Genomic DNA, 21224 nt, shown 5'->3' with positions numbered 1-21224 from the left:
TGATACATGCTTCTGGTTTTCAAATGTGTTTGAACAGCTGGAGGAAGCACGTCAACTTCATTCTCATTTTGAAAAAGAGTTTATTTGTAAAAACAAGGAGACGGCACAGGTTGTTAAGAAGCACCAGGAGTTATTGGAATGCTTGAAGGAGGAGAGCGCAGTGAAGGCAAAGCTGGCACTGGAGCTGCACAAGGCGGAGGGTGAGCCGGCTTGGTGCGGTAGCGGGCGGCAGACACACCATGCCGCGGGAAGGGTCAGGGTGGGGATCTTAAAAGCAAATGTGAAAATAAAACAAAGCACATGGTGTGAGGCACCAGTGGTCTCCTCAGTGAAGCAGGTGCATGTAGCAGGAAGGGCAGCAGCTTTGGGGAGTTGTTGTTGCAGACGGGCCTGAAGCGGCTGCTGGTCCTCTGGTACTTAACTTTCCTGCTCTTTGGGTCAAGGTGTCAGGGTCTCTGTTGCATGGCAGGATGGGAAGGATGACCGGGGTCCCTGCAGATGCCACCTTGTGGCTCTGCCGACACGCCCTCGTGCTCATGTGGGTCACTACATGTCTGCTCCTCTGGGTGTGGACCTGGCCTTGTCTGGAGGCATCCCCTCCGTGGGTGTTCAGGTTCTGTGTCTGCTCACCTGACATTTGCTCTGCAGGTCAGAGCATCCCTGTCTCACCCTGTCTCCTCCTCAGGTGTGGTTGAAGGGTTCAAGGTGGAGAAAGTGGATCTGCAGGAGGCGCTGGGTCGGAAGGAGGAGTCTGAGCAGCAGCTCATCTTGGAGCTGGATCACCTGAGGCAGCAGCTCCAGCAGGCGGCCCTGGAGCAGGCAGCAATGAAGGAGGAATATTCCGCCCTTTGGAGCCAAAAAGAAGCCTCTGCTGTGGAAGCGAAAGAGAGAGAAGCCGGTAAGGAATATTGATTCTAGCGGCAGCATCTGATCCACACGTTCCATGGAAGCTTAACACTTCTGGAGGGTAAAACTGGGAAATGAGAACCTGTGTGTGTGTGGCTTTCTGTGTAGAACGCTGGGCTTTGGGACGGCTGTGCTGGATGAAGCAGACCATCCGCTTGTACTGCTGCTGTGGAGAAGATGGGCCATCCTGGAGAGCATCGCTGCAGAGGGGTCCTGTGCCTCTGAGGGGCAGAAAGCACCCCTAAGAAACAGCAGGTTCTTGAGAGCACCACTGACCTGCTGGACAGATAGCTGGTGCCCTGAAAAACGAGAGCTCCTTTAAAATCTTGCTTAATTTTAAAAAGTAGTTCATATATTTTCATATTTTTACATATTTTAGTCTTACAAATACTTAAAATGAAAATGGCCAAAACATAAGAACCTTAAAATATCCAGTTTGCAGGTCACTGTGCTCAGTGGCAGATTTGTTAGAAGGGTTCTGCGGTGGAGTGAAGGCCTTACCCAGGACGAGTGTGGCCCCCAGGCTCCCGACCCTGCTCTCCTGTGCCCGCCCAGGGGACGCCTCACAAGCATTTGTGGAATCAGTCATGGGTGGCCGGCGGTGGGGCACTCCAAAAGGGGGGCCTCAACCCCGCCCAGATGGTGTCCCTTCTGAGTATGCTCTGGGTGAGGACTGCTACCATAACTGATTCAGAAAAATCTAATTTTCTTTTCTCAGAATTATTTTTTAGAATTTTTCTGTTTAAAAAACAACCACCTTTTGGTCTTGTTAATCATGCTGCTTTTCTTTTTCCTGGGTTCTGCAGAGCTGTGCCCTTCTCGTCATTACCTCCTGCCTCCTCAGTCTGCGTGCTTCTGCAGGTTGGGCCCTTATTCCTGCATTCGTGCCTCTTCTGAAGCACACGGTGCCTGTGTTTTTTGATCTGTGGATCTTTTGTGACATTCAGGCCCAACAGGCATGTAGTTTATTTAACCCAAGGAATGTGTTGAGGTGTAGCTCCTCTCTTCATCCATGTGGGGTGTTTTAAGCTCTCGACCTGTCATTACCTGCAGACATGGCCTTCATCTTGCTCATCTTTCTTTCCATCTCTGTGATGTGCTGTGTCCTGTCTCCATGCTCTGTTGTGAGTTTCTGTGTTATAATATTAACCTTGCTTGTTCCCCGTTGTATGTCTTTTTTGGTCCCTTTATTTTCCAGTCCTTGTTTACACTTTTCTAAAAAAAATTTTTATTGAATCAAAATTTGTTATACAAATTTTGGGGGTTCAACATTAAAGATATGTTGATCAAATCAATATTACTAGCATATATATTGTTAGAAATCGTAATTATTCTTTATGCTCCTTGTCCAATCTCTCCCCATCCCCCTCTCCCTCCCTCCTCCCCCCTCTAATTACCCTAGATATTTCTTCTCTCCTTCTGAAAGAATAATGGTTACTCTGTTGATTTGTTGCCTAGATGATCTGTTTAATGCTGAGAGGTGTGATCAGGTCCCCAATATTACCATAGAGCAGATGCTTCTTCTGTCACTCTGAAATGGGCTTTGTGGAGAGAGATGTCCTCTTCTTTTCTTTATCTCAGCTGGTTGACTCTCCTTGTGTAAATGCACTCCAGTGGCTGGCGGACCATCTGCATGGTGATTGTGGCATCTAGCCGCTTTCACAGCAGCCGTGGTTATCCTGGTGGCTGTGGTGGGCCACCTACATGGAGGTGATGTTTTTGGCATGCTCTTTTCTGCTGGCAGCCTGCCTGGTTGTGGGGAGTGTCCAGTCCCTGGATCCACGCCTCGGGACCTCAGGTGGGTCCAAAGGTGCTGGCACAGTGTGCCTGGTTGTGGGAGGGGGGTCTGGTTCACTTTTCCATGATTCGGGTTCCTAGGTGGGCCCTGAAGTGCTGACACGGTATGCCTGGTTGTGGGAGGTGGGTCCTGTCCCCTTCTCCCTGCCTCGGGTCCCCAGACTGGCCCCAAGGCACAGGCACAGTGTGCCTGGTTGTGGGAGGGGGGGGTCCTGTCCCTGGCTCTATGCCTTGGGTCCCCAGGTGGGCCCCAGGGTGCTGGTGCAGTGTGTTTGGTTGTGGGAGGTGGGTCCGGTCCCCTTCTCCATGCCCCAGGTCCCCGGGCAGGCCCTGAGGTGCTGGCACGGTGTGTCTGGTTGTGGGAGGGGGATCCAGTCCTCTTCCCCATGACCTGGGTCCCCAGGTGTGCCCCTAGGCACTGGTGTGGTGTACCTGGTTGTCGGAGGGGGGTCCAGTCCTCAACTCCATGCCTTGGGTTCCCGGGTGGGCCCTGAGGTGCTGGTGCAGTGTGTCTGGTTGTTGGAGGTGGATCCAGTCCCCTTATCCATGCTTTGGGTCCCCAGGTGGGGCCCCAAGTCACTGGCGGTGTGCCTGGTTGTGGGTGGGGTGGGGTGGGGGTCCAGTCCCCGGCTCCAAGCCTCATTTTCCTGGGCAGACACCGAGGCCCTGGTGGTGTGAGTGGTTGTGGGTGGGGGTCCAGTCCTCAGCTCCATGCCTCATTTTCCCCTGGTGGGCCCCAATGTGTTGATGGTGTGCCTGGGCTGAAACTAATTTTTTGTCCTTTGCTTACTTCTAAAACGGGGGAACTTACTGTGGGAACCAGTACTTGAGCTGTGTGGTTGAGCTAAATTGCTGCTTTGCTACTGTTTCCCTAGGGAAGGCTTTTTGTGCTGCTCAGGGTTTAATGGTTGATCTTATAGGTAGTTCTGCCTCTCCAGAGAGCATGTGCACCTGGGTTGTGTAGAAATTCTGATCTGGGCCTGAGTTTTTTCATCAAAATATACCCCGTGCAATTCTGCATTCCCGACCAGTCTCCTCTGAGTGGTCCTGTGCTGATTGGGGGGCGAATTGTGTGGCCTTGCTGTGTCTCAGTGTTCTCCCAGCAGTCCCGTCTCCCCACCACCCATGCTCCAAACACTTCCATGGGACGGGCACTGCACAGGTCCCTTGCGATGACTCACTGGCCTCTGAATGGCTCCCTTTTTTCAGCTGTTCTGGCTCCTCGCTCCTGCATGGGTTCACGGGAACCCTATTAGTGGTGTTGCTGTCCTGGGGGCCACCAAGGCCCTCTTCTCCCCTGCTACCTCCAAGTAGCTCCATCTGAAGGGCACAGCTGCAGCTTCTGCCAGCTCCTGCTTCATATGCTTATCAGCTCCAGCCTTAAAGTGGCTGCGGACCGAAACTCTGAGAGCAGTTTTTTCTTTATCTCATCGTGGTTTCTCCCACTTCATGAACTCCATAGGTCTCTCCTCCTCTTCTCCTGAGTTCGAGCGGCCCCAGCTTGGCTGATGTTACATTTTTATAGTTGTAAATTAGTTGATTTATGGGAGAGAGTGATGCTGCAGACCGTCTATTCCACTGTCTTGACTGGAACTCCCTTGTTTACACTTTTAATTGTGCCTCTTATGGATACTATTAATGACTTCTTAATGAAAGCTTATCTCTGAGTATCTTCTTTTAGTACTTTTAGCCAGACTTTACTCACCGAGCTCAGAGCCGCGAGAAATACTCTCTCTCCTGAGCTTTCCTGTGACCGCACCTCCTGTGGTGGGACTTTTTCTGCTAGTTGTAATGTTATGCCTTCAGTTTTTATATTTCCAGTGTTTAGTCCTTCTGTACTTAGGGTCAGAGGTTATCTTCCCCATGGTCTCCAGGCCTTCCTGACCCTTCTGGCCTCCTCCAGACTCTGCTTCCAAAGAGGGACTGTGTGCGGGAAACCTCCCTGGGGCCTTGTGTGCCTGGAAGTTTCTTTAGTTCACTCTCATATTAGTTGAGGTTGCAGCTGGGTATGTGCAGCTCCAGATCCTGCTGCTTTTCCTTGAATGCTTTGCAGCTATAAGCTGTCATATTTTTATGCCGCCTTATTGTTTCTTTGCAGGGATTTTTTTTTTTTTTTGTCTATTTCGTGACCGACACTCAGCCAGTTGAGTGCACCGGCCATTCCTATATAGGATCCGAACCTGTGGCGGGAGCGTTGCCACACTCCCAGCGCCGCACTCTCCCGAGTGCGCCACGGGCTCGGCCCTCTTTGCAGGGTTTTTAGAAACTTCTCTCTAATGTTCTGCATGCCACGTGTCCAGTGTGGGTTCTCCACACCCAGCCTATTCAATCTAAGGTCTGGCTTTTTTTTTTTTTTTTAAAGATGACTGGTAAGGGGATCTTACCGCTTGACTTTGTGTTGTCAGCACCACACTCTCCCAAGTGAGCCATGGGCCAGCCCTAGCTCTGGCATTTTTTGTTAAACTAGTATTTGTTGGTCATAATTTCTGCAGACACTTCTCTCTGCTCACCCTTTTCTGTCTTTCTGGAACACTTCCTGTGGATTGGCCCTTCCCCGGGGACAGCACTTTGCTGCCTCTTTCAAGTGTCATTGTCCCAGCCTGGCAGCTGGGCCTCCCCTGTTGATGGAGACCCTGTGTTTGTTGCTGTGAGCACTTGGACTCCAGTCAGTTCACCTCTTCCTGGCTGCTGGGACTTCAGAGTCGGGACAGGTGGCAAACAAACAGGTGTGGGACCTCCTGTGCTGTTGAGCAACCTGGTAAGGCTTGGAGCCCGTGGCCCCTGGTCATGACCTGTGTTGGGCCCTGTTGTGCCCAGAGTTCTGCCATGTGGGGCCTGGCACTTCTTGTGTGTTTCTCCGAGGCTGTGGCTGTCCTGCCTCTTTTTTGTCTTTGGTTTACCCCCTGTGGCGAGGTCTGGCCCACCAGGGAGCACTGTGGCAGGTGGGGGTGGGCCCTGGATATCCACAGGCTGGTAGCCCCTGGCAGGGCTGGGCCCGCAGGTCCCAGGACAGACACTGAGGTTTGTGGTGGGCCCTGCAGTAGCAGCAGGTACCCGACATGGCAGGAACAGATTCCATGGGTCCCTTTCCCAGACTCAGGCCAGTCTCTCTGTTTTGTCACTGTGAAACTTTTATCGTTTCTCTGGGGTCCTCTTGGTCCTTGCTCTCACTTTGACGCTGTTAACTGTGCCTTAATTTCTCAGTCTGGTCTTTGTTCCGCTTAGGGAAAGCGCGTGTGTGCACTTGCAGACTGAGGCTTCCAGGTGTGGTCCTGGGGGCTGCTGCTTGGTCCCAGTTCTCCTTTGGGTCCTTGTGAACATTGACCAACTTCACAGGTGTCTTGGGGGTCTTGGCACCTTGTGGGGGACTCACACCACCTCACCTCTGCCTTGCGTGGTGCCTGTTTATCTGTGTGGTGTTTTTTTGTGGCCACCCTTGGGGGAGGTACCACCTGTCCTGTTTGTTTTCTTTGTCTCCTTTAAAAGTGGACACCCCCTGCTGCTGACACCTCCCTCACCTGTCACTGACATTCATGCTCTAGGTCACACGCTCTTCTGTTTTCCTCAGTAAATGCTGCACGTTTGGTTGTAGGCACTCCGGTCGATGTGGCAGGGAAGGATTTGGGTTCATAAAAACAAAGGACTGAATTCTGTGTGTGATGTGCTGTATGTTTGCATCAGATTTTGCAAATTATTTATTAAAGAGGAAAAGTACTTCAGAGCTTTTGTGGCAAACTGCTAAGTAAAATAATGCTATAATCTTTAATATCCGTTCATAAAAGTTGGCGAAAGTTGTCCCATGTTAACGCTTCAGTAAAGTGCAGGCATTTCCCTAATGATATTTGCTACAGTTACTGAGCTGCAGTTAGTGCTGTTTTGCAGGAATTGATGTCTTGTGATAGTTGTAGTTGTTCTTGGGCTGGGTCGCTACTCTGGGCCTCCTGGAAGGTTTCCAGGGGAGGGGCTGGGCCCATGCGAGCTCCTGAGTCTGCTCTGACTTCCTGGTAAGCTCCTCAGCAGGGGCTTTACCTGCACAGCCAACTTGGACGTAGGTCCATGCTTCACGGAGGCCTAGTGTGCTGTGAACAGGGGCCTTCCCTGCGACACACAGCCCCAGTGCATGTGGCCCTGAAGGTGGTGGTTTCTGGACTAAGCAGGAGCCTGGTCTGTCTCCACGACCAGGGTGATGCACGGGCCTCCTTCCACGTCTTAGAGGTTGTGCATGACATTGCTGTGACTGCATGTTCATGGCTAGTTTGTGTAATTGCTGAGTTGCTGGCATGAAAATTTATTGAGAATGTTACATTAGTGATAATGATAGTTTGTCATAAAAGACTGACAGATTTTTGTAAACCAAAATAATTAATTTGAAATAGTTAAATGAAACGTAAATAGAATCGTATAATTTTAATATTTCAGCATTGGATAGTTTAACCGCTTCAGGATTCTCAGCAGCAAGCACCTTTTTTCAAGGTGCTTTTTAATCTGTAGTTAGAACTTAGGTGGGGCCTAATTACCCAGTGCCTCATTCCATTCTGTATGGCTGTAACAGAATACCTGAAACTGGGTAATTTATAGTGGACAGAAATTTATGGGCTCACAGCTCTGAAGGCTGGGAGGTCTCGGGTCAGGTGCCAGCAGGTTTGTTGTCTGGTTAGGTACCTTTGCACCCTGTCTGCTCTGGAGGGGAGGAAAGCTGTGACCTCATGTGGCAGGAGGCAGAAGGGCTGAGAGGAGAACTACTCCCAAAGGCCCTGGTAGGAAGGCACTAAAACCACCTGCGAGAGTGGAGCCCTCCTGGCTTCATCACCTCTTAAAGGCCCCTCCTTCAGTACCCTTACATTGACAATTAAGTCTCAACATAGTTTTGGAGGGGACAGACATTCAAACCATGGCAGCTGGTTAACTTTAAATGGGCTTTTAGGTTACTAATTGTATTAGTCCGTTTATGTTGCTTATAACAAAGTACAAGGAACTGAGTGATTTGTAAAGAAAATGAAATTTATTTCTTACAGTTTCTGAGGCTGGGAGGTCCAAAGTCCATCTGGTGGTGGCGACAGTGACCCAGGGGTCTCGCATTGCAAGATGGTGGAAGCAGAGAGACCAAGAGAGAGGGAAAGACAGACACTCCTCTTCTTTTAAAGCCCTCAGAACCACACCCCTGACCACCATTTTTAATCCATTCACTACTGCATGGTCCTACAATCCAACCACCTCTTCAAGGCTCCACCTTTCAATTACCATAATAGGATTTCCCATCCTCTTAACAGTCACATTGGGGGCTAAGTTTCTAATACGTAAAACATGGGGGACACAGTTCAAGCTTCAGTGAGTTTGGGGGGACATAATTCAATCTATTGCACTAATTGCTTGTATGCTTTTCCTCTAAGGTAGACCACAGCCCTGGGCATTGAGTACTGTGACCAGGTCTGCCTGGAGTGCCACCTGTGAGATTGCGCTCACATGGGTGGAGGTTTTATGTTACTTTTATTTTTCCATATTGGAGAATATATGTGAAAACATAATTCCTAGGAAATTATATGATATGTCATTTGGGACTACCAAGATGTATTCTTCTCAGGCTTTAAAAATTTTTTCTTAGCCAATTTTCATTTAAAAGATTTTTTTTTGTTGTGCTTTTTGTTTTTTATGCAAAAAAAATTTGGCTTTATTTTTGGTGACTGACTAAACTGTGGATATGTGAGGCTGTGGGCTCGGGATCTGCTGGAGAGAGGCTCCTGTGGGCTCTTGGGGTGCATGTTTATCCCACATGGCAGCGCTGACCTCACCGTGTCACATCTCTGAGAGAGCAAAAGGTTTCAGAAAGGGGATGAACTGTGCCTGTCTTCGTGGGAGTGAGGTTTGGAAGCTTCACAGAACCCCTGTGCTCTAACCCTGCCTGTCAGGGAGGCCAGGTGCAGTGTATGCTCTTTCCCAGCCATTCTGGGGCTCCTACAGCAGTCCGTTGTGTTTTGGTTTCTGCTCTATATGTCGTCACTACAAGAAAATGCATGTGTTGTGCTCTCTGCCCAACATTAGCACCATGCTCTGAGTTGCAAGCTTTCCCCAACAGCCGTCTTTTTTGCATTATTAGCTCTAAGGAAGGAAGTGGACTCTCTAATTGAGGAGCAGTCAGAGGCCCGGAAGCAGTCTGAGAAGGACCGCTCAGCTCTGCTCTCTCAGATGAAGGTTCTGGAGTCTGAGTTGGAGGAACAGCTCTCTCAGCATCAGGGGTGTGCCGCACGTGCCAAGGAAATCTCCACCCTCAGACAGCAGATGGCCTCTCTCGACAAGCATTTGCGCAGCCAGCGGCAGTTCATGGATGTAAGAATTCTGAATTAGAATTTTTATTTGCATCACTAAAATTCCTCACTATAGCATGAACTTCATTCCGGGTCATTAAATAAGCTTCTGTAATATGACATTGAAGATCGTTGTCTAGCCCTCCACTGTACAGATAGATTCCTGTGTTCCTGTGGTCTCAGTGGGCACTTTCACATTGTCAGCATTTTGTGGCGTGTGATCCAGGGGCATCCTCGCCATCCTCTTGGCCTGCGGTTCTTCCTGCGGTCTAAGTCTCCACCATGTTACATCCAAAGGGCCATTCCTCTTAACTCCACTTCACAAAAACAGCTGTGAGGAGGGGGGCATTTAGAGTTCACATTACTGGGCTGGTGGACACGTGTGCAGTGGCTGTGGAGGTCACCTGAGGCCAGGCCCTGCCTGTCACACGCTCCCTGCAGGGTGGTCCCAACATGCTGCCTCTCGTCCCAGGAACAGGCTGCTGAGCGGGAGCATGAACGTGAGGAGTTCCAGCAGGAAATTCGGAGGCTGGAGGGGCAGCTCCGCCAGGCGGCCAAGCCACAGCCCTGGGGCCCCTGCGACAGCCAGGTGAGTGAGCCTGCCATGTGCCCTGCCTTTGGGAGCAATTCTCTACAGTGTTTTTAAGCTCTGTCTCATTTTGACTTTCTGCCATCCATGTACGTGGAACCAACAGTGCTCACAGCTGGATGCAGAGGTAAGGGTGGGCAGTGCTTGCCTGTGCTTTGTCCCTTCTGCGTGACTGGTGTCCATGGCTTGCCCTCACTCTGCATGCCCAGACAGGGAGGGGCAGTGTGGACGTCCTCCTTTTGCTTGGGGCTTCCTCTTGTCTGAGGTAGCTGTAGTTGATTTGCTTATTCTTTGTTTAAATTAAATTTATTTTGAGATAATGGTGGATTCACATGTGGTTGTCAGAAGCAGCTCTATGCCTCATCCCCCAAGGTCACATCTTACAGCACCAGGGTACCACATCACAACTGGTCAACAGTATGCAGCAGAGCCACAGAGCATCCCTCCCCATAGGGCCCCTCATACTGCCCTCCTAGCCACATCCTCTCCCCAGCCCCCGACTCCCAGGAATCTGTCATCTCTTTCCACAATCTGTTACTTCTATAATACTATATAAATGGAATCATGCGTATGTTACCTTTTGGAATTGACTTTTTTCACTCAGCCTTATTTTCTGGAGATTCATCCAGGTGGTTACCTATGCATTGTTCATTCTTTTTCATTGCTGAGTAGTGTTCTGTCCTTTCTATCAGAACTAATCTTATTTTACTAACAAAGTTTTCATTATATTATTTTTTTTGTGCCTTTTTATTAACAGAGAATGTCCTTAGTACACCTTTATCCCACTCTGTCATTAGGTGTCATTGTGGAGCCTGGGTCTAGAGAAGAGCATAGAGCACTGCCTGCTTGTGCTCAGTTGCACTGTGTGCTTTCTTGTTCTAGGTTGAATCGTTACAAGAAAAGTTGAGAGAAAAGTCAGATGGATTTAATGAATTGGTTATAAAGAAAGAGTTGGCAGATAGACAACTGTTAATCCAAGAAGAAGAAATTAAACATCTCGAGGAGACAAATGTCAACACCAGAAGAAAAGTGGTCCAGCTCCAGGAAGAATTGGAAAAACAGAAAAAAATTGTGAAAGAATTACAAGTAAACTGTCTATCTGCATAGTTGCAGGAGTGCAGAGGAGTCTTGGCACTGGCAGTGTTTCTGTCCTCTGGGTTCACTTGGGCTGCTGGGCATAGGGTGGTGGGTCTTCTTCACTCATGTCCACTGAATTGCACCAGAAACACACCAGGCCTTGGAGTCGAATGCAGGCATCACTGGCGATGGAAGAGCGAGTTTACTTTGACCTCTCTGGAGATGCTTGCTTTTATTTACTAGAGTAGCATTTTATACCATTTTTATATGACTTCTTTATTTCTCCGGTACTCCAAACTTATCCTTAGTAATTTCATAAAGTAAATATTTAAGTTTTGTAGGTTTTTAAAAAACTTACTAAATACTTTGTTTAGAGCTAGTTATAATTATTTTAATTTTTGAGTTTAAGAATTTATGTCAGCTTCCCAATGAAAGTATCTCTAGCGATAGTTTTTATATTGTGGCTTGTAGTTATGCATGTGATGTCTCGCATGAGCTCATGTGTGTCCGAGGTTAGAGGTGAGTTGGGGAAACTGGGCCCGCCCAGGCTGTCCCTCGTTGGCTGGGGTGGCTGTGTTCCTGCATTTCTAGGAAGCATTTGTGCCTCCTTTCTGAGCATTCAGCTAAAAGTAATTGAACCTCTGGCTTTTACTTTATGTCACTGGAGGTTAAAAAGATACTTGAAAAGTGAGCCTTAACGAGAAATTTTATTTCAGAATCAGTAGTTGGGTGCTCCAGCACAAATCCTGGTTGGAGGATGGTAGGAGAGTTTTCTCACGTGTCTGTTCTCATAAATGCTGATGAGAACTATTAAGTGAAGGCAAGGCTCTTCTTGAGGGTGGGATGTGTTTCTGTTTCACTGTTCTGGGAGGGGCACGCCAGCATCTCCTGATTTAACCTGAGCCAGGGGCACTGTGGCCCTGGTCCAGCCACTTCCTGTGCTTTGATGACGGCTCCCTTGTTGGTGCTGGTTCATCCTTTCATTTATTCATTCCTTCCTTCATTTGCTCAGGAAACATTCACTGAGTTTATTAGGTGCCAGGGGTATAGAAAATGCCTTTTTTTCCTCCACAGAATTGGACCACATATATGGATTGGTTTGCCTGTTTCTTCCCACTGACTGTTTTGTGAGCGTTTTCTCCGTTAAATGTTCTCTGTGAACTTTTTCATGGGCTGTTAGCATCCATTGTATGGATGTGCTTTTAGCCGTTGCCCTGTTTTTTAGCAAGTTCTTTCCAATTTTTAAAAAAATTTTTTAACAGTCTACTGAAAAATTTTTATCTTGTTGAATGATTACTGAAGATAAATTTCTTGCTGTGGAATCATGGGCACCGTCTGTGGCTCTCTCTTTGGAGCCACATCCTTCACCGGGTGGTCTCTGTTGGGAGTGTGGCTGGGTTCTGTCCTCTGTGTGTTTCTGGTGAGTCACTGAGTGCAGGTGTGTGCAGGTGTACCCACTGTGCTTCAGGAAGAGCTGAGGATGATTTATATGTTAACAGATAGAAGTTGAGGTTCCTGATTCCTTAAATATTTGCCTAAAATAATTTTTTTTTCATGAATAGGATAAAGAGGTATTGAAGGAGCAGCAGATGAGTGACTTGCTTCTGGCATCCACGTTGACGTCTGAACCAGATGAAGGCAAATGCTCTGTTCCTCCTGAGGGTCCAGAAATCCAAGCTGAGGTGGCTCAGAGGGCACTTCTGGGGTGCAAGGGCGAGGTGCGTGGGGAGCAGGGCTATTGGGACTGCCTGGCTCCAGCTTAGAGTGTCTGCTGCTAACCTTCAGTGAGTTCTGTGTAGGAGGCCAGATATTCCAGTGGTGCAGCTGGTGTGTTGGTGATTATTGCATGTCCTTTGTAGTTTTATCACTTTTACAAGGATATAGGACAGTAATAACTGTTTTGGGCATGTACTTTTTTTTTTTTTTTTTTTTTTTGGGCATGTACTTTTTAATCTTTCAAAAATTAAATAGCAATTTTATTAAATCAGTTGGAGTATTAGGTAATTTTTAATCCTTCCTGTTTTCTGTTTTAATGAAAGGTTTTGGACTTAAAAGAACAGCTAGAAAAGATTAAAGGTGACTTAGTGAGTAAAAATGAAGAAATACTACATCTGAACTTAAAATTAGATGTGCAGAACAGCCATGCTGCCGTCAGCATCAGAGAACTTGAAGAAGAGAATGCCAACTTGAAGGTAAACTAAAGACCATCCACCTTGAATCCAAAGTTTATTCTGATCATGTAAATGCTGGGGTCAACCACAGAGACCCTCGGTTGTGGGAGATGAGTCTCTGGCCTCCCAGCCATGTGGGAGATTTCTCTCTGAAGCTCTAGGAGTGCCTGACTTCTGCACTAGGGCTGGGATGCAGGGGCAGTGTTCGAGTGACCAGGAGTGGGCAACCAGAGACCTCTGTCCCCAACTCTCCTTCCTGTTCGCAGCCCTGATAGTCAGGTCTTTGTTGGAGTGAAGTTCCAGGAGAGGGCTTCCCGAATGACAGAAATGGCAGGAGGAGATAAATCATGCTGGGAAGATGTGAATGGCTTTAGGCCCTTAGGGGCTGTGTCTTCTAGAAGGGGTGACCCACTGCATGGTGGGGAAAAACCTGTTTCTAAGTCTCTATTATTTTAATGTAACTGTGCTTTTGAAGCAGAAAAACAATCTCTATGTAGTTGAGATGATATTCAAAGTTGCAAAGAAAACATAACTTTACATGATGGCCTTGAAACATGTTTAGAGTCCCCATCTGTGGTCCAACCCTGAGTGAACTAATATAATAGTACTGAGGAAATCTGAGGGGCTGTGTCGTTTACGTCTAATTCTTACAAAGGTTGCATCTGTATGATTTGAAAGTATGTGGAGTCAAAAGGGAGTTTCAGGCTGGTCCTAGTAACAAGATGTCCTTTCAGTGTGAATTCTCCCTTAGTAGATGAGAACCAGGCAAGAGCCTAGTTCTACTTTGGTGATTGCTTTGAAACAAATTTCCTGGAGAAATACAATAATTGGATTTTGAAAGCCAAACTAATATGTCATTTTAAGCAGAAAGGACTTTAATAGAAAAACATTTTCTAATTGAATTTTCAATTTTCAATTTTCAAATTTAAAACTGCAGGCTTATTTAATTAAGACATTTCATATCTACAAAGTCGGGAATATTTCACGTAGTAATACTCTGTTGGCTTTATCATTATTATTATTATGGTGGTGGTTATTACTACTTCCACAGGCATTTCTGCACAACAAAGAAAAGGAGATAATATCTGTGAGTGAGCAGCTCCAGGCAACACCCACACATCGCGCGCGCATGCACGCACACAAACACGCACACGCGCGCGCGATGTGTCTCTCTTCCTCCAGCCATGGCTATATCTCCTGTGTTAAGTTCTTGGTGGTTTATAGGTGTGATTGGCAGGGGCCTCTGGCTTTCTAGGGTGACAGTCCTCTGTTTCCTTGTGTAATGTTTATAATACTTTTTTTCATTAATTTTGGAGGAGGATGTAAGTATAGCGGGGGCCATAGGGTAGAAAGTAGAAGTTTTGTCTGTAGTTTTATACTTCTCCAGATTTCCAAGTGGCAGAGACTTTGAGATATTAATGACCTGTGTTGTATCTGTTAGTATCATGCATATTTGGTAACATTTTTAAATATCCTTTTCTATTAATACTTTGAGAAATGCCTTTAATTTTTAATTATAATCATTATTTTTTAAAAAAAGATTGTGTCTATTATTTGTCCTTACTGCTTTAGAATTTGCCATGTGAATGTAATTTTATATAATGAAAAACATTAAAATTATTTTCCATGAAAAGGACAATATTTTAGTTTTGTTAAGAATTGAAAGCTTCATAATGAAAATCCCAAATATTTTCCTTTTCTAGATATGTGCAAATCTACACATCCTTTATCTTCTCTAATTCTAGTTTTTCGTAAAGGTGTGGATGTTGTTTATTTATTTTTGCTTTACATAATAAATAAAACTAAAATTTCATTTAAAAGGCTGACCCTTGTTAGGTTTCTAATTCTTTGAAGGAAACCATAGTTGATGTTTTCTACCCTTATTTTTATGTCAGTGAAGATTCTCATCTTCTGGAGTCGAGGATCTTTCGGGTGTGTTGCAAAGATTATGCTCTTGTCTCCACTGATGTGGTGGTGATTGTGGTTGCTTGCTTTCATACTTCCTTCTCCAGCAGCTCCTTGTCTTTCCAACATCTTATTCTCAGCATGTAGCATCCCTTCCTGTATTGCTTATTCTAACACTGGGATTACTGATGTTTCTTTAATTTTATCATTTACTTTTCCCTTATTCTATAGTTTTGAATAAAGAGGTCTTACACATCTTTTGTTAAGATAATTCCTAAGTCATTTTAGAGTTTTTTGTGTTACTGTTAAAATTTTTTTCATCTAGTTGTTTGTCATGAGTATATGCACACACATGCGTGTATAAATAATTTTTTCATATTAACCATATACCTCGTTACCTTGCTAAAGTTATTTATAGCAAATCCTGAACAACACGGGTTTGAACTGTGGAGGCCCACTTACCTACAGATTTTCAGTAAATACATTGGAAAATCTGGGGTTATTCATGACATGACCAAATAGTTAAGTAACTAGTTAACCAAACTACTACTTAAGTAATGATGCAGAGCTGCTTCTACACTTCCGGTGTCTGATTTCAGTGCAGACCCTGGAAACGTGCGATGTACTTGAGTAGTAATTAAGTAGTGAAGTTTTGGGGTAGTTAAAAGTTATATGTGGATTTTTGACTGGGTGGGGGATAGAGGCCCCTAACCCTCAAATTGTTCAAGGGTCAACTGTACGTTAGCAGAGTTTGTAGATTCTTTAGGGCTTTCTGTGTATAGGATTATACCATCTTCAAAAAAAGAAAGTTTTGTTTCTTTCTTATCTTTGTCTTTTATTTCCATTTCTTTCTTATTGCAGTGTCTAGTATTTTTTTGTTGATGTTTGGTCATTTGGTAGAGGGTTTGCTTCTTCTCTTATACCGAGGTTGGCTATGAGGATACAGATTTCTTCCTTTATTTGCAGGCTTTACTGGTGACTCATATCAGTGTAATTGAGTGATCAGTAGGTTACCTGTAGAGTGGCCCTGGCTACTACTGTGGTGGTGAATTGTCCTTGCTTGACAGTAGGTGTGATAATGGCTATATTACCCCACCTTGGGTCTTGATCCAGAATTTGTGGCCATAGAATACGCCCCCAGCACTATGCAGGCCTCAGCTCACCTTAGTGGGGCATGCTGCGGGAACTGGCACTTCCCTCTGGGTCGGGTGGAGGGGCTTCCTCTGCCACGCGGGTCTCCTGGACTCACCTTGGCAGGGCGTGCCGTGGTCTGCTAGTGCTTCCCTCCAGGTCCAAGGAGATATAACCATTTATTTTTAAATTTTTCGGTTTTTATTTTCTAAAATTTACACACAGTAAAATTCACTTTTTGGTGAGCTTTATGAGTTTTGAAAAATGCATTTAGTCCTGTAATCACCACCACAATGCCATCCTTCCAGAAATTTCCCTGTGCTGCCTGCCACTTTGTGGTCACCCCCCAGCCCTGGCAACCTCACTGACCTGTTTTTTAGCCCTTTCCAGAATTCCACATCAAGTCACTCACTCAGTGTAATGCATTTGTAAGTCACTCACGCTGTGGAGTGTGTCAGTGTTGAGTGGTCTTGTGTGGACGTACCACACTTTATCCATTCACCCTCTGAGGGACATTGGGTTGTTTGTTGCTTTTGGCAATTATGAATTGAGCTGCTGTAAACATTCATGTACAGGTTTTTGTGAGGAAATAAGTTTTCATTTCTTTAGGTTGAATACCAAAGAGTGGAATGGCTGATTTATATGTAAGTATATATTTAACCTTAAGGAAAACCTCCAGACTGGTTTCTGTAGTTGCCCTACCATTTTACATTCTGCTGGCAGTATGTGAGAGCCCCAGGCCTAGCCACATCCTCATCAGTACTTGCTATGGTCAGTCTTTTAACTTTAGCCATTCTGGTAGATGTGTGTTGGTATATCCTAGTAGTTTTGATCTGCATTTCCTTAATGACTGCTGATCTTGAGTATCTTTTTCTGTGCATATTTGCACTCATGTTGAGGTGAAATATTTGTTCAAATATTTTGCTAAATTTTAGAAAATTGGGTTGTTTGTTTTCTTACTGTTGAGTTTTGGGAATTCTTTGTTCTGAGCACAAGTTGTTTTTTTGATACACTACTTGTAGGTACTTTCTCTCACTCCATGGCTTGTCTCTTCACATTCTTAATATGTTTCACAGAGCAAGGCTTTTTATTTTCGACAAAGTCTACTTCAGTAATTTGTTTACTGGATTACACTTTTGGAGTTGTATCTAAGAGCACTTTGCCTAACCCAAAGTATTCTCCTGTCTTCTTTTAGACATTCTGTGGTTTCACTACATATACGTCTCTGACGCACTTTCAGTTGATTGTTGGCATGTGTATGTCCTGCTGTTCCAGCACTATTAGTTGAAAAACTCTTTTTTTCCATTGAATTGCCTTTGCACCTCTCAAAAACCAATTAGCCATGTTTGTTTAGATCCATTTCTGAACTCTCTGTTTAGTTTTATTAATCTAGGTTTCTCTCTTTCTCTCTGCTAATATCACACTGTTACTGTAACTTAATAAGAAGTCTTCAAATCAGATAATGTGAATCTTCCCACTTTTTCTGTTTTTACAAAGTGGTTTTGGATATTCTAGTTTCTTTGACTTTTCATGTACATATTTGAATTAAAATGCTGATATCTACAAAAACTCTTGCTGCTATTTTGATTGGAATTACATTGAATCTATAGATTGATTTGGAGAAAATTAACATCTTAACAATATTGAGTCTTCCAGTCCACAAACATGATATAACTTTCCATTTATTTATTTATTTATCTATTTATCTATTTATTTATTTATTTCCTTGGTGTTGTATAGTTTTCAACTTACATGTTTTGCATATATTTTGTTAGGGTTAGGTTTATACTACATATTTTATTTTGATATGGTACATTATCATAAATGATATATTTAATTTTACTTTCTTTTTGGAAGCTGGCCAGTTAATTTTGAATTCTAGTTATTTATTGCTAGTATATGGAATTACAGTTGATTTTTATATATCAACCTGTATCCTGTGACCTTGCTAAACTCACTGTTAACTGTAAAGGCTTTTTGTGTTTTTTTTTGGAATTTTCTGTGTAGACTGTCATGTCATCTGCAAATAGGGATAGTTCTATATGTAACTTTCCAACCTGTATGCTTTTTTTGTATCCTTTTGCCTTATCAAGCTAGCTAGGACTTCCAGTGCTATATTGAATAACAGTGCTGTAGTGGACATTTTTGCCTTGTTTCTGATCTTATGGGAAAACATTCAGTCTTTCACCATTAAATGTGATGTTACCTTTAGGCTCTTTTTAGGTATTCTTTATCAACTTGAGGAAGTTCTTCTCTATTCTTTGTTTTCTGAGAGTTTTTTTTTTTTTTTAAACAAAAATGGTATTTAATTTTGTCAAATCTTTTTTCTGCATCAATCGATGTGATCATGTGATTTTTCTTCTTTAGCCTGGTAATACGGTGGATTTTCAAATATTGAACCAGCCTTGCATCCCTGGAATAAACTCCACTTGGAGGCACTTCAAAAAGTTCATGGAAAATGGGAGTGAAAGATAATATGAATCATAAACTCTCTGAAGATTCTGAACATAATTCTTTTTATATATTGCTGAATTCTACTTACTAATGTTTTGTTAAGTTATACATCTATATTCATCGGGGATATTATTGGTCTGTTGTTTTCTTGTGATGTCTTTGTCTGTTTTTGGTGTCAGGGTGATAATGGCTTCATTTAACGAATCTTTTTTTCATCTTCTGTTTTCTGGAAGACTGTGTAGAGTCAGTGTTATTTATTATTTACCCTTTGAATGCTGAGTAGAGTTGTTTAGTGAAACCATATGGGCCTGATGAGTTCTTCGTTGGGGTTTTAAAAAATTTCATATTCAATTTCCCTACTAGCTGTAGGGCTATTCAAATTAATGTTTTATATTGAGATATTTTTGGCCATCATTTATTGAGATATCTGCCTCTCTCTTGTGGAGCTCCAGTTGCAAATATGCCCTACCTCTCCCATCTTCCCGTGGATATTTGAGGCCATGTGCATTTTTTATAATTCTTTTCCTTTCTCCTCTCCTGATGGGATAATCTCCATGATGCTTTAAGTTTGTGGACTCTTTGTCACATCCAGTATGAGTACATTTTAAAATTTCAGATACTGTAATTTTTAGTCATAAAATTTTTGTTTCTTTTTATAGTGTCTGTTCTTCTGTCAGTATTTCCTTTCTTCTTTTTGTTTATTGTGAGCATACTTTTCTTTAGGTCCTTGAACACAATTGTTCGCATCTGTGTTAACATTCTTGTTTGCTTGTTTAAGCATCTTTTGTCCTCTCAGGGTTGGTGCCATTGGTTGTTTTTTCAGAATTGGCTGCATGTTCTTGATATTTGGTGGTGGTGGTGGTGAATAATTTTTATTTGCATCCTTGACATTCTGCAAGTTATGTTGTGGGGGCTCTGGCTTCTGAAGAGTGTTGAGATTTTTGTTTTAGAATTAGTCAGCTTGGTTAGACTCAGAGGACCCACTCTGTCTTGCCTGCAGGGGTAGCTGTCGATATCTCCACCCTTGTGATGGAGTTGGCCTGAGACGTGGGTAGAAATGACACACGGAATCTGGGGCTCTTCTTTCCCTTCTTCTCTGTCTTTTGGGAACACCTCCTTGCTCTCCATAGCTTGACCTGATTCCTTCTCCTGAGCCTTCTCAAGCTGTACTGCCTGAGGGCAGAGCCTCAGAAATGGAAATTCCCTCCTGTGGTGTCCTTTACCACATCTTGAGTTCCCCTCATGACCTCCTGGGCCCACAGGCGGGTGGGGTGTCACCCTCCAGATTTCATGAAATCATTTGAGGAGCATCTGTCCTCACCAAACTTGGAACCCCAGCTTTGATCTCAAGCCTCCCTTTCCCAGCCCTGCTCCTTGCTCCTCTGAGTCCCCTGCTGGTGCTGAGGGATGTTCCTTTGATAATACACCACGCTGGGCAGAGCGGGCCCATCTGGGTTTCCTTTCCCTGGAGAACATGTGGCACTCAGGTCAGGCCCCTCTGCACCATCCTGTACGGGAAGAGACCACACGCCATGTTCAGGGAGACCCCAGCGTATGTGCTCTCTGCTGTCACGTCTACCCTTTTTCTGAATTCCCCAACCTAATTTTTGGCACCTTAACATGTTTTTGTCTCTTTCTTGTTCTGTTCCAACTGCACTCTATCTCCAAGGACTGATTTTAGATTTTAGTGTTTTACGTTTGGGAGCCACCTTTGTGTGCTGGCTCCAATATTTTAAATGTAATATTTGTGTTATGATTATGACTTTTGTAGTACGTACTCTTTTATTCCAGTGTATTTAGTACATTTGGTGTGAGAGCAAAAATTGCATACAGTAAGAATTATCTTTAAAAATCTCTTCACTTGCCTGCACAAAGACGTGGGTCTGTGCAGTGCACAGTAAGGGGGTGTGCAAAATAGAACTGGAAGAAGATGGGAGGATCTAGCCTTGCATTTAGCAATTATCTTTTGTCAAATGTATAATATTGTATTCATAAACAGTAAATGTGTATACAGTATATAGCTGATATTGTCCAAACCAAAGCCAAAAACTAAACAGGTTTCTTATTTTTGTTTATACTCCAGGCCCGATTTGTATTTGCACCTAAAGTAACTGTGAAGTAGTTCTAGTGAAACCAAGAATTGTTTTGAAACACTCAATTTTTTGGAAGGAGACACTGACTATAACAAATTGTTTGAAAATTGTTAGCTAGAACATAAATTGGTTACAATTTTTCCACTTGGTCACCACCAGTGCTACTTTAAGAGAATGGAGTTGGGAGCCATATTGACATAGATTTCAATCCTGATTTTCCACTTACTATTTTTGTGGGTTTGGAAAGATACTTGATATCTAAGTTGCAATTTTCCCATGTTTAAAGTAGGAATCATAATACCTCTTGCCTCAAAATTGCTGAAGATTGGGTTAAATGGCACAGGTAAATGTATCCTCCTTTGAAGCCTGGTGTAGTAGCTGAGGCAGCAACAGTGGAAATACCCATGTTCCTATGCAGGCGTGAACGCAGGCAGAATGGGCAGTACCTGGGCTCATTCAGTTCTTCATTTTTGCAAATTCTCTGGCCAATTTTCTCACTTTTATTCTGGTGTTAGAATGATACCTTAAATCTAAATGCTTCTTTCAGGGAATTCAAATCAAAGTCGTTTAAATGTTAACATAAAGGGTGGTGAAAGCATTATGGTGTGGCTGTTCTTGCCTGGGAAGTGACTAAGCCAGAGCTTCCTTGCGAGTTGACAGCCGAGTGTGTGGAGGTGTTTGGGAAGGGGACAGAGCAGCAGCCAGAGGTGCCAACCTTGACCAGCGGTTGCACCTGAAGCACTGGAGTGTAGCACTGGGGGTCTGCAAACATCGAATGCTGCCTAGCCACACTGAGCTG

At 44.4% G+C, this 21224-nt stretch overlaps 1 protein-coding gene across 8 annotated transcripts in view; it reads left to right on the top strand.

Annotated features, from left to right (window-relative positions):
* The window catches only part of PCNT (pericentrin), a 128776-nt gene that overhangs the window by 73618 nt on the left and 33934 nt on the right, over positions 1–21224 (top strand). For 6 of the 8 annotated variants that reach the window (XM_063079045.1, XM_063079056.1, XM_063079032.1 and 3 more), the window contains exons 20-28: positions 38–200; positions 686–898; positions 2651–2704; positions 8798–9027; positions 9478–9594; positions 9701–9721; positions 10477–10680; positions 12234–12389; positions 12711–12863. In XM_063079045.1, coding sequence (XP_062935115.1) covers positions 38–200; positions 686–898; positions 2651–2704; positions 8798–9027; positions 9478–9594; positions 9701–9721; positions 10477–10680; positions 12234–12389; positions 12711–12863 — 1311 coding nt within the window. The remainder of the gene's footprint in view (positions 1–37; positions 201–685; positions 899–2650; positions 2705–8797; positions 9028–9477; positions 9595–9700; positions 9722–10476; positions 10681–12233; positions 12390–12710; positions 12864–21224) is intronic. The other 2 variants (XM_063079051.1, XM_063079039.1) reach the window with 2 other exon arrangements.

This window comes from Cynocephalus volans, chromosome 1 (genome assembly GCF_027409185.1).
Source record: "Cynocephalus volans isolate mCynVol1 chromosome 1, mCynVol1.pri, whole genome shotgun sequence".
NCBI lineage: Eukaryota > Metazoa > Chordata > Mammalia > Dermoptera > Cynocephalidae > Cynocephalus > Cynocephalus volans.
Note: the sequence above shows the minus strand (reverse complement) of the source record. Positions and strands in the feature narration are given on the sequence as shown.